The sequence below is a fragment of the Abrus precatorius genome, unplaced genomic scaffold, assembly GCF_003935025.1.
Source record: "Abrus precatorius isolate BTA unplaced genomic scaffold, Abrus_2018 Scaffold2, whole genome shotgun sequence".
Taxonomy (NCBI): domain Eukaryota; kingdom Viridiplantae; phylum Streptophyta; class Magnoliopsida; order Fabales; family Fabaceae; genus Abrus; species Abrus precatorius.
Genome location: NW_020874362.1, coordinates 23,372,013 through 23,385,596, shown reverse-complemented (window position 1 = coordinate 23,385,596; position 13,584 = coordinate 23,372,013). Strand labels below are relative to the sequence as shown.

The window sequence follows — 13,584 nt, the reverse complement described above, 5'->3', positions numbered from 1 at the left end:
GTAATAGTTTGAGACAACTCAATTTTATATCTAAAATTTGTTTCTAATACCATTTTTTAACTTTTTATCACAAAGACAAAATTAAAAATGTTATTTAAGAGACTGAAAAATATTCATCTCTAACATCCATCTCTAATGCAGTAAATATAATTTTTATTTTTATTTTTTTTAAAATATAAAATTTTGCCCTATTTTCATCTCTAACAAAGATAAAAATATTACCATGTCTCATTTCTCTCTAAATCAATATTTATAAATAGTGACACACGCAAGATGAATTAGGATTAAAGGCAAGAAAAATCATCGCTAAATAGCTCAGTTTCTTTGTTAATAAATTTTAAAATGAAACTAGAGACAAAATATGGTTCTTCTCTCACTATAAATGTTTTATTTCATACATAAATAAACACAAAATCATTTTATCTCTAAATATTAATTTATGTTGTTAAGTGGGTAAAATTCAATGATTTACCATTGCTCTCACAATGAAATTATTATTAGATGTGTCACTAATATTGTAATTCAAAGTTATGACAAAAGTTCAAAGTTGTGTGATCATATTTTTTATAAACTTGAAATTGAGGTTTATTTAAGGTTCTATAGCCATTTCTACTAAAGCTTCTTCCTTAGGCTCTAAAATTGATGTTTCCTCTTATTTTTATAAATCACCTCTTCCTCAGTTTGAGTTAAAGAATGGTTCTCTATTATTTGAATTTCTTCCCTAACTTGTTTCTTGATTTTGCACATTAGCTTGTAAAAATTGTATTGACAAGGAATCAACTCTTTTATTTCTCTTGTTTTTTATTTTTATAGGATCAACAAATCTTTAATCTCCACGACAATATATGGATCAAATTTAGATATGATTGGAGTCACTAGGGGAATGTATTCATCACATAATCCATTAAGAATAACTTGTATATATTCAATATCATCAATAAGAAGTCTCACAATAGTTAAGTTATTTGCTATTTTCTTTATGAATAAAAGATATTTATTAATGTTACTATTTTTTTTACGTTCTTAAGTTGTTTTTTTCCAAATTTTGATGAGTGCTCATACCCTATGATTTCAGTGTAAAGGTCAGAGGATATTGATGCTAGGAGCTAAGTTAAGATGAGTTGATGTTGGTATTTTAAAATAGTATACTATTTGTTGATTCTGTTTTTATCGTATTTTTTTAGTGAGATATTTTCTTAATATTCCCTTAATTTCCTTTTTTTAATATGAATTTTTGGAGTTTCAATCTTTTGAATATTTCTTAAGCTTTTTTTTTATTTAAGGAATTTTTCATCAATTAGCTTGATGGATGTTAAAGTTAAAAGCGATTGAGGAATGAAACGTGAAGTCATTACAAAGCTCAAAAGCCATGTAGAATGAGAAGTCATTATAAAGCTCAAAGTTTTGTGGATCAAACTTTTGATATCATAAAACTATCTAAGCAATAACTAAGAAAACAAAATGATACCGTAAAATAAACAATATATATATATATATATATATATATATATAGAGAGAGAGAGAGAGAGAGAGAGAGAGAGACAAAGTTATAGTAACTATAAACTATAATACAAACAAAGCTCTAACTTAAAAATTAACAGTCATCCATAATATAACAGGTTTAAAATAGCAATAATTTATAATAAAAGTAATCAAAGGGTTGGGCTTTATGGTAATAATATTTTTAAATTTTTATTCTTCATTAAGCTTGCTTCAAATAATTTATCTTAGCACATGCATTAACAAATGTCACCTTTTGTAATCTTGTGAAAGGTGATATCTACAAATAAATACAAAATTAAGTGTCATCATAGAAATTTTGGTATGCCAGAATTATTTTAATTTATTAATCTATTCAGCAGGTTTTGTAATATTTTTTTTTTCACTTTAACCATTGAATATTTTAACAAGAAAATTAAGAGTTTAAAAAAATTGGTTTCAATCAAACCTATGCCAAATCATGTTATCCTAATGGAGGAGAAAAAAACATAGTAGATATAAAATAATTGATTTTTTATTTATAAAAAAGGATTAATTATACTTTAATGCATGTGCAATTAGACTTTGAAAATTTACAATCCTTACTATTTGCCTTATGTGATGATCGTAAATATGTCAAACCTATATATATTTAATCCCTTTCTCCGTCATTATATATATAGCATCCTGAAGATTATTATCAAATACGATAATTAAGATTTGAAACCTACCAAAACCAATCTCTCTTAGCATGAGATTCACCAAACAAAATTAGAACATCATATAAATTAAACGTAGGGCAATGTCATAGTATAGTATTAGATTGGCACCGGATATACAACTAAATAAGTGTACATAAACTAATGCTCAAACTAAATCACAATTATCATAACATATACCAACAAGGATCCATCACCAAAATCATGCCATATGAACCGAATTAATATCATATCACAATGGACTATAAAATGTCATTTGAGCGCATGCATGAATATTCTTATCACAACATCATTGGTTGAATTAATATTAAAAATATATAGACAACCAAATTAGCAACCGAACGCTGAAATAGTAAAATAAATAAATAGAATTACTTCATATGCATGTATATAATGAAGAGGAAAAAATGAAAAGTATTCAGTATATATTTTTAAAAAGTGTGATATTAATTTTTAGAGAAAGAAACAGCCAGAAAATTTTAGAGGGAGAAAATTAAACAATAATTTTAAAAATTTTAGAGAGAAAATTGTTTTAAAAATTAGAGAGGAAGAAAGATAAATTTAAAAGAAATATTAATTTTTAGAGATATAAAATTATTTAATTTTTTATTTTTTGCAAAAAATAAATTTAAAGAGAAACCATTGTTTTACATAAAACTTTGTTTTTTGTATTATTATATATATATATATATAAAGATAAAAGGGCAATAATATAGTTTACAATGAATAATCCTCCCATTATCCTTTCCTTTTAATATTAAACATACCCCTGCCATGTCCTTCTTTCTCATCCCTCTCAAATCCTTTATTTTCTTCTCCATTTAAACTCTCAAATATAACTTAAAATAAATAGCTGTGTCAAAAACAAATTATTTCGTCATTCTGAAAACTAAAATATATAGTAATTTTTACAAGTTCAGCCCAGTAATTTTCATTAAGAACTGTAATGTTTTTTAGGCCAAAACCTTAATTCATTAAATTGGGGAAGAAACAAAATCTGCTGAAAAGGCTAACTCCACAATTGGGATGGACTTTTAATAAGATCCGACAATTGGAATCACTATTTTTTCCATACTTAAGATGTGTTTTAAAAGAGAACGATTTAGAACTGCTATATTTTATAGCACAAAACGGATATTGAATATTTTTTAGTGCAATAAATAATTATTAATTCAGAAAAAAAAATTGAAAACCAGCAAAAGATATTTTAAAAATCCATAAACCAAAAAACTCACCAATCGTATCGACATTAATATTCTCCATCTCTTGAGGTACCTATACCTCTCGTGTCAATTTCGATCTCGTTGTTAGCAATGGGTTTCATACGTACTGGTTTACTTTATTCATAATTATTGCATTAGAGTATAGCATTTTCTAGCGATCATGTCTCCTAAGGTAATCTTACTGCAAAGTTATAACGAATAATATCTCAGATTGAGATTGTGCTAATCTGATACTGTTTGATAAAAGAATGGGATAAAGTGATTGTACAATTAGAACTCTATAAGGTAAAAATACTTTGTACGTTACCATATTTTTGGTAAATTTTAAATGCTTTTATAGTTTAAGAGTTTGTAATTGAGTTTTTATACTTTCAAAACTTTTTAAATAAATTTTTACTTATTTAATTTTTTTTCTCACCCAGTTTAATTTGAATCTAATCTAAGTCACACATCTGGATGTGTAGTAGGTAAGTTTACTTTTACATATACAAAAACTTAAATTCAAGACTTTACTTAAGTTACACCAAGCTACTTGCCACCTAAACCAATCTCTATTAGTATTTTTACTTGTTTATTAGGTATTTATTTTGTTAAATTATAATAAATAAATATTTAAAAATTATATGCAGATCTATGGCAAACAAACAACAATTAAAAATGTTAATATGATTAATTTAATGTTTTAATAAATCTTTCTAATTTACAACTTTAATGATATCATTAATAAGTAAGGACTTATATATATGAATTTTTAAAAATAAGAACTTAATTAGAAACTTTTAAATTTAAAACTTAAAAAACTATAAAGATATAGGATATAATATAAACATTATATAACGATAGAGTATACGCTTAATTTAGATAAATTTATCTATAAGTACTTGCAAAAGTGAAAAAAAATTAGTAATAAAATGAATCAAACTTTTTTTATAGCATAAACTTAATTATGCTTTTTTTATTTAATTTCTTTAAATTTAGGAAATATAAACTATTTTTAACTTATAAAAAAATATTGTTTTTTTATTCTGATCTATAAAAAATTATTTAAATAGAGTCATATTCGTAATGTTTTTTGGATGGTTAATAAGGAGACAAAGAGGTGGGAGTGACGTGGAATTGGTGCTGGATAGATAGCATAGGTTGGCCAAGTGCTAGTCATCAAAAGCAATATGAATCCCATAAATCACATATTAATGTTTATATCTAGCAATGCACTTTATGCTGGTTTTTGTGCAATCTGCTGTGTGCACCAAATAGGGAATGTTCCCTGCACATGATGATCTTATCCTTGTGTACGGACGAGTTTAATACTATTAGGTTTCAGTGGGGGAATAACTTTTGGAACTGTCCGATGTAAACATAATATAAGGTTTTGTTAAAAAGAGCATTAATGACAATAAAATTAATAAATTCAATTAGAAGAAAGATTAAGATTTTGAATCCTCCAAGGAATGCTACATAAACAACACCTTATAGCATGGCATATAGCTCTTAAAAGGATGTCAATACCAATGCAGCCCTACATGTACAACGATAGGCTGTGATCAATTTAAGTATAAGATGCGTGTTATGATTTGATAGGACCCAAAAAGCTGAAGAACAATTGGGCAACCCAAGATTCTGAAATGATATTAAGGGACATCATGTTTGACAACTGGGATAAGGAATGAAAAAGAAGTGGGAAAATGTTAGCTCACATGCTTTTATTTGAGAGGTAATGGATTCCACGTATTGATCCTCCAAATTGAATTAGGATTGAGTTCCGTTCTGTCTACTAATCAAGGTGATTAGTGATATATAAAAATTTCATGGTGCTGTGAAAAAGAAAGGTCTCATTAATAAATTATAGACAGTGCTGACAAAATTATGCCCATTAGACATTGAGTGTTGATCCGTGATTTGCCGAGTTTGAACATGGATGAAGTTGCCAGACAAAAGAAAGATTGCGTTTGTCTAAAGTTAAGCGTTTTAATCAATGCATTTGATCACTATCTTTTTAATCATAAAGCTCTTTTCTTTTTCTTTCATAAAGCTTGGATATTGTTGTTTGGTGTGTGAAGGATAATATATAAAATTATTGTATATATATATATATTATAACGAATACTGTTGTTAATATAATTTTAGATTTCGTTAAAAAAACATTTTAAAAACATTGATTAAATAATTTAAAATGTATTTTTTAAATCATGACATTAATTATTTTGGTAAATTTTAAACCATAAGACTTTTAATTTTTTATGTCACATAATTTAAGAGGGAATTTGGTATTTAGAATTTTTCTTTATTTTTAAGAAGTATGTTTCACAGAAATACTATAAATGTGTTTTGTATTAAAAGATTCCTGAATGTTAGTTTTTTTCATAATGTTTTCAAATATTCACAAAAAATATAACTTTTTTAATTTAAGATTCTTGAAAAATTTAGAAGAATATCTCTACTAATTGAGTTATATACTAAAACTAAGAAATATATCTAATGTTCTTGCTTTTTATTAAAATTGTCATATCTAATTTCTTGTTATACCCTTTTAATTCTTTCACTAATAAATTTTTTATTTTACAATTGATAGAAAATAATTAATGTTGTTTGGAATTTATAAGAGTGACATATAAATATGAATAAAATTTTTCTAAAAAACATGATATATATATATATATATATATATATATAGGATTGAAGGGAATATTAAATGTTTAACTTTAGATTACAAATTCTTATTTTAAATTTTTTAATCAACGTCTTAAAAGTAATAGTTAATATTCTTTAAAAAAATATTTGTAATTTTTGTTATGTATCCATAAACAATTAATAGATCACATTTGCAAGAATCCAAAGAAAGGCCCAAAGAAAACGAGTGTGGGTTTCCTTATATTCCTTTAGCAGACACTATTTCCGTCCACCAAAACCAAAACCGTATTGGGAGCTTTCGATCGCGTATTTACCAATTCAAGATCAATCAAGGACAACGAAAATGGTAAAACTTCAATTTGTTAATAAAAAACAACTTCAATTTCAGATTAAATTGATTTTACGCTTGCATAGTAGTAGTAAAGTCACTTTTAAAATCCATATTAAAAAAAGTCCCTTTTAGATATATAACGAATATTGGACTAATTAAAAAACACTGAATAAGAAGGGGTTGACCTTTTTATTTATTTAAAAGATAATTTTATTTGATTTAAAAATATTTACAATATAGTAAGGTTAGTTTTTTTAGCAAAAATTTCTCCTATACACAATACTTAAATATGAGACTTTGTTTAAAGAAAGTCAAGCATGTACTATCTGAATCAACTATTAGTTCGAGTATGACATTTTTATTTGATATTATTAAAATAGTAATATAATATTAAATTAAAACATATTCTATCGCTATCTCTCTCTATTTATATTTATATAATATAAACTGTCGAAATTTCCACAAAGCTACCTCTAAGCTGCACCTATATGGTCCGAAATTTTCTAATGCTATTTTTGTTTTAATATAAGGACATTGTTTCGGATAAGATTGACCCACCCTACTCTGAAATCGTTTGGTGGTCTGTAGGGAACCCTCATTTCCTAGGTAAAATGACCATCCAATTAAGGAGTTAGGATTGTATTTAAAAAATAAAAACTTTTTTTGAGCTTTCTTAATATTATTCCAGCTTACCAAATATTATGAAATGCAAAAGATAGTAATGGGCTTTTTGTAGTAAAACAATGATGGGGTTTTACAGTAATATAATGATTGGACCTAAATAGCATTTATTCATTATAGGCTACAAATAATGTTTGTGTCATGGGTCATAACGATATTACACACTGGTTACAGACCATATTTGACAGTAGACGAAAAGGCAAGTTATCCACTGTCCGTTAAGGGATGGGATAGAAGGTAAGATTATGGCCCATTCCAAACCCAATAGTTCCCCTCTGCACCTGAGTTAAAAGAATATATATACACTAAAAAGCATGTTAAAAGGTGTTAAAGAATGTGTAAAGAGCATGTTACTGGATTCTCATATTTTGCAACGTTGTCACAAAATCAGCATTTAAGCCTGTCAATTCCTTTTGGGTATCATAGGTACCATAGCAACTTCAGAGGTGGCAGATATACATTAACTGTTTCGATAAAATGCATCTCAACAAATAATGCAACACTTGTTCTTGTTCCTATAGAGCTTTCCAGGTGTTGTTCTCTATTTCATTTTCTTCCAAAGAAATGAATTCTCTCTGCAACTTCTATTACGGTCGTGAAGCATATAGACCCTTCCTTGCACAGACATGAAACAGAAGCATAAAAAAATATGCTTTGTACAGGTTAAACATGTTTTTCAAACGGATTTGAATCTACTCGTGTTGAACACAATAGAGTCATTTTGGATACAGAAAGACAATTTTTATCAAATAAAGGCCCACCTTGATCGGTTATTGATCATACTAACTAAAATTGATAAAAATTGTGTCTTTCTCTATACATTATGGCCATATCATATTACTTAATAAGAAAATATAAATCCTTCTCAAATGCCATGCGACACATGTAGCCAACACGGACGCAACGAATTCCTTAGGAGGGTTATGGCAAACATTATTTTCTTATTATTAGAAACAAATACAATAATGCAACTTGTTTCGGTCTTTACCTTGACCTAGTCTGAGATCAAGATCTGTAACAACATGGAGATACCCACAAAAGTAATACCATTTTCAACGCAATGCAATAAGAAACAATCGTGATATCACACCAAAGATTTTATCAATGGCATGAGCATTTAGGACAATAACGGATACACACAAGATCTTGTTCGAATTCGTTATAGCAATAGGCCAATTGCAAAACTAATAAACAGAAAACAAGACACCGAGGAGAGATCGCAGTTCTAACAATGGTAAGTTATGCCATACATCTAACTATATTGAATTAATTTAACTTATATTTATCTCGTAACATTTCTGGTCATTTACAACTATCATTTTACCTCTAATAAGCCAGCTCAAAGCCTTTAGCAATACTTATAAAGCATAACCTTGTATATCTAAGTAATTTGTTACTAAATCTGCACAAGCCTATAAACATATAGCAAAACATGATTTTATGAGAACTAGTATACGAACTACAAACAGGAGCAATCTCTCAAAATATAGGACATAAACACTTGAATCACCATGCATAGTTAATTCACAATTAACATGATATTTTGCGTACACAAGTTATATGTGAGCGAGTTTAGTTGGTAAAATGCTTCCTGTCTAGGTAATCCACAATTTCGATACCACAGATGCATTATTCTTAAATGCCCCAAACCCACAACTATGTTTCTTCTAAATAACTTAAAATGGATATTTCACCATGTTCGAGGTATATTCGCGATAACTTTAACTAATGAAAATAGCTAATACAAGATTGACATGGTTTTTTCATCTGCATCATCATTCAGAATTTTGATGGGTTGACGGTGTCACAATTTGGCATTCTTAATTATTATTCTTATACATACTACTCCAATAAAATTGTGCAAATATTGGAGAACTATATACGATCCGTGTTTCGTGTAAAATAATATAGATGTGAAGAAATGAATGGATTTGATAACTAATAATGGTGAATCAACCACCCAACAAAATATTAAAAGCAACACTACTACGCAGGTCTAAGAAGCATTTCCACAGTAGTCTGAACCATCACCACAGACAGAAAATTTTAAAGATCCAGTACCTAACTGCGATTACTAGGGTTAGGACGAACTAGATTTAAGCAAATTTCAATTTCAATCGCACCTGCATGAATCAGACACCAGAAAATAGATCCAAAATATGGTTAATGCAATTAGTAACATAACAAGCATTTTTGCTACGGCCTCCAGATATCATAGAAATTATGGAATTATGGGTGAATGATGTGTACAGCTATCAATTGATGTGTGTAACATCAATCCTCATACAAGCATCAACTTAATCCGTCGCAAGGTACCTATAATGGACTTAGAATTTCTCTATTGCAGAAAAAGACTGCCTACATGGTAATGTGATTTGGCAGTTGAGTCGCAACTCATGATTACGCCTAACAATTAAGAATTTCTGCTCTAATTTGAATAAACATCTCAATAAGTAATTATAAAGAAAAAAGATAAGTAAAATAAATCAAATCAACTGTTTGAGAAGGTTTTTCATCTAATTTCTCCAAAAAGTTATATGCATAAGTTTTAATTAGTGAGAAAATTTTAATTTATTATACCTTATGTTTTCTCCTATAAATGCTTATTGGAAAGTTTAACTAAATTGGTCCTTATCTATAGTTTCAAGCTCAAACTCTTCTTCATCAAGCATTGAGCATCTACATCCTCCATAGTTAGAATTTCAGAAAATAAAATAAATAAACAACCATTTTTTTTTATTGATTCAATCGATAGAGCACTATTGTTTTTCCATGAAGTTTTGATAGTTATAACAACGGGGAAAGAAAAAATAAAAGCATTCTTTCATTTTCAGTTTTGGAATCCATGCAGTCTCGTGTCATAATAATTCAATCATTGACAATACAGGTAGAGAAACTATTATGGTCGCATGCTAGATTTGCAACAAGTAATAAATGAAATGGTTATATACCACTTTCCAGGCTAGGGAAAGCTCAAAATACATAGTCCAAGAATTTAAATGGAAAATTGGATTGCTAAATAATCCAATATTGATAAACAACTTCTGGAAATTATTCCATCCTTCAAGCTAAGAAAACTTATGATCATGAAAATCAAATATCTAATTGTGTGTTCTTAAAAAAAAAAAAAAAAAAAACAACACCAATAACCTACATTTGTGTTGGAAATTCAATTATTTAACCTATTCCTGTGCTACATGATACCAAGCTTTGAAAATTTTCATGTAAATGTAAATGGGGGAAGATACCAATTTCAATGGAACAAAATAGAAACTGAAATTTTTAATATAAAAATAAAAGACTGAAGAGCTCCTTCCTAGAAACTTTTCAGCCAATCTTGAGTAATATCTGAATCTCCTCCCCATCCTCCCCCACCTTTGAAAGGAAAATATCACAGAAAAAGAAGGGGGAAAATACCAATTAGCAAGAATCCTGTGTCAATGGATGAATCAACGTTGTGCAACTCATCAGATCTGAAGCATCAAAATGTGTGACTTTTCACAATTCAATTCTTCAGCATCCCATCACAGCACAATTATAGACGAAATTGCCAGACCGTTTTCTGGCAAGTAGATTCCATTGTGGAGGTGCTTCACTAGGCACCCATGAATTGAGTTCAATAAAACCCTCACCATGAGTCCTAGGCCCACCAATGACAATAAGCCTATTTCCACATGCCCTGAATGCAAGACCCCAACCATTCATTGACACGGCTCGCTCAGGCAGTCTCCCAATGGTAAACCACAATCTTCTGTCCTTATCATATTTTTTTACCTCCATGTCAGCATAATCAGCAGCATATAATTCATCATTTACAACGGCAACCAGAGGTGGTGCCTCAGCTGTTGCAGGCATCTCAGATCCCCTAGCACATCTTCCTGGGGACATGTTAGGAATTTCTGTCCACGTTCTAGTCTGTAAATTATACTCCTCACCACATGTAAGAAGCTTAGAATCACTTCCACCGATTCCCCCAATAACGTAAAACTTCCCATCCATAAATACCCCCGAGCACATCTTCCTGGGCTTGTTCATGCGTGGAAGTGTTTCCCATGTTTGATTCTCTGAATTGTATAGCTCAGCCGAGTCAAGGATATGACCATCTGAATCACACCCACCAGCTAAAATTGCAATCTCCCCAAGGCTAGCAGATCCAAACAAACATCTAGGAGCATTCATCCTCATTCCAGATGACCATGAGTTGGTCAAAAGACTGTATCTATAAATGACATGGGATCTCAGCTCCCTACCAAATACAAGAAGTTCAGTACCTACAGCTAAGGACTCCTTATCCGAACACATAAAGCATTCATTAGAAGCCATCCTTGGTAAATGCATCCACCTTTCGCGAATTGGATCATAGGCCTCCCATTCAAGGAGGGCACAAGAAAAATAAATCCAGTGTTCTATGATACCATTCAGTCTCCTCCATCTATATAGCTCACCATTTCTGATTATGTTGCGAAAGCTCCTATTCAGCGATGCCAGAGAACCATAATCGGACCTAGAACAGCGGCTGAGACAGGCAATTGAGCTGTCCCGATTCATGCGGGGCAAAAGAGAACCAGAATCTGATGAATCCCCAGCATGGTGCTCTTGCTGCTCATCAGGTGGCTGGTCACTGGCGGCCAACAAATTACCCTCAATCTGCAGCTCCATCTGCTGTTCATCGGATTGCTGAACATCAGAATCCGATAAATCCCCAGATTGATCCTGCTGCTGTTTATTAGATTGAAAGTCACCAGACACCAAAGAATCCCCAGCATGATGCTGTGCTCGTTCATCCAGTAGCTGGGCAGGAAAAGCCTCAGCCTTTTCAACACTTGGGCAATTACTCAATGTCTCACAATCCTCCCTCTGATCCTGATCCATTTGTGGAACAACAGAATCATCGGCATGAAAGGATTGCTGTTGAGCTAAAATTCGAGCCATATCGCCTTGATGGCAAGAATCCAATCGCCTGTTAACCTTCCTTGGCTGGGGTTCATCCTCGCCATCGATGTCTAAAGGGCGCTTGCCATTTTTTATGTCCAAGTCCGGCAGGAATGTCATGAAAGACCACTTGTTCTCCGCCTGGCAAGAGCTGGAAAACAACCTCGGAACCACGCAGGAACGACCGTCCAACATAGTCTCCGCGGCAAGGCAGAAGCTGCAACTACAACAAGCACTCAACCTTCAATCCCGCGCTTCCTTCTGTCTTTGTCAGAAGTGACAAATTCAACAGCACAGAGCCACAACAACTCCCCAGAACCACAGTCAAAATCAAAAAGCCTGTTAACGTAGAATTAATCGAAATCAAATTTAGTTCACAAGTTCCATTTTATTTCTCTCCCTCATAACCTTTTTCTCAGGAACAACAAATCTTCTTCGAAATTTAAATGCCCAAAAACACCAACACCAAAAAAAAACACGATTACAGATCGAAATCCATTCAAACTCACTTTTTTTTTTCATTAACAAAGATAAAGCCCCTGATTAGATTAAAGGGAAAAATGTCTCGAGCGGAACCAAACTCACAGAGAGAGATCCCGATAAGCAAAGCACCATAGATAACAGGGAACTTCAATTGAATCAGACGCAACACAATAAATGAATCTAACATTTCAATGCACAAAGAAAAAAAAAACAATTTTGAGCAAAACCCATTAATCATTCTCCTCAGAATTCAACAAAAGGCAAAATTTAGCTAGATCTCAATAAATCTACAATCTTCAGTGATAGCCAACACCATAGCAAACAAACCAGCCCATTCATAAGAAAGCTAGAAAAGCATAGAGAGAAAAAAGAAAGAAAGAAAAAACAATAATGCTAGAGACTTACGGGTTGGGTATGAAGAGCAAAATCGAAAAAACAACAGAAGTACTTGATGGGGCAAATTGAACAACAATCTTCAACTCCTTCTTTCTCTATCTCAAGCACACTGTTTTGCATGTACCCTCTCTCTCTCACACGCACGCACGCACACACACAGAAAGAGAAAAAAAAAAAAAAGAGAGAGAGAGAGAGAGAGAAAGAAAGACCCACTTTCTCTCTCTACCCAGCTCTTTGAAGTTCTTGGTTCTGGTTGGTCCTTTCTTGGGTTAGTCTCTGCAAATCAGATGAAGGAAGGTTTTGGAGCAAAATCTGAGAGAGGACCCCTCACATGGCCTTATCTCCCTTAAATCATATCTTAATTTATAATAATTAAATATTCCTTAATTTCATTTCTTTCTTATTACTATTAATTAACTAATTAAACATTATTCTCTGTGGTTTTTTGTTTTTTTAAATTGTGTGTGTTTTTGGGTTGTGCAAAATTTGACGAAGGTGGTGGTGGTAGGACCTACAAAAGGTTCGCCGGTGACCGGTTACCGATAACCGCCGGTGGAGACACGTGTTGACTAGTGAGGTGGAGGAGGATGAAGTGTTTTTTTCTCTGTTTGCCTCTGACTTGAATCGAAATTCTTTTTAGAAAATGAAAAATGAAAAAGTTAGAGAGAGAAAAAGACTCCTCCGTTTTCGTTGCCCCTACGTCTCTAGT

At 31.1% G+C, this 13,584-nt stretch overlaps 1 protein-coding gene across 1 annotated transcript; it reads right to left on the bottom strand.

Moving 5' to 3' along the window:
* Positions 1-6,983: 6,983 nt before the first annotated feature.
* LOC113857789 (F-box/kelch-repeat protein At1g26930-like) lies at positions 6,984-13,214 on the bottom strand. The gene is made up of 2 exons (XM_027489990.1): positions 12,885-13,214; positions 6,984-12,335 (listed from the first exon to the last, which is right to left on the bottom strand). Exon 2 carries the CDS (start codon positions 12,189-12,191, stop codon positions 10,578-10,580), a length of 1,614 nt encoding a protein of 537 aa, XP_027345791.1. The 5' UTR covers positions 12,192-12,335; positions 12,885-13,214; the 3' UTR covers positions 6,984-10,577.
* Between the last annotated feature and the right edge of the window lie 370 nt (positions 13,215-13,584).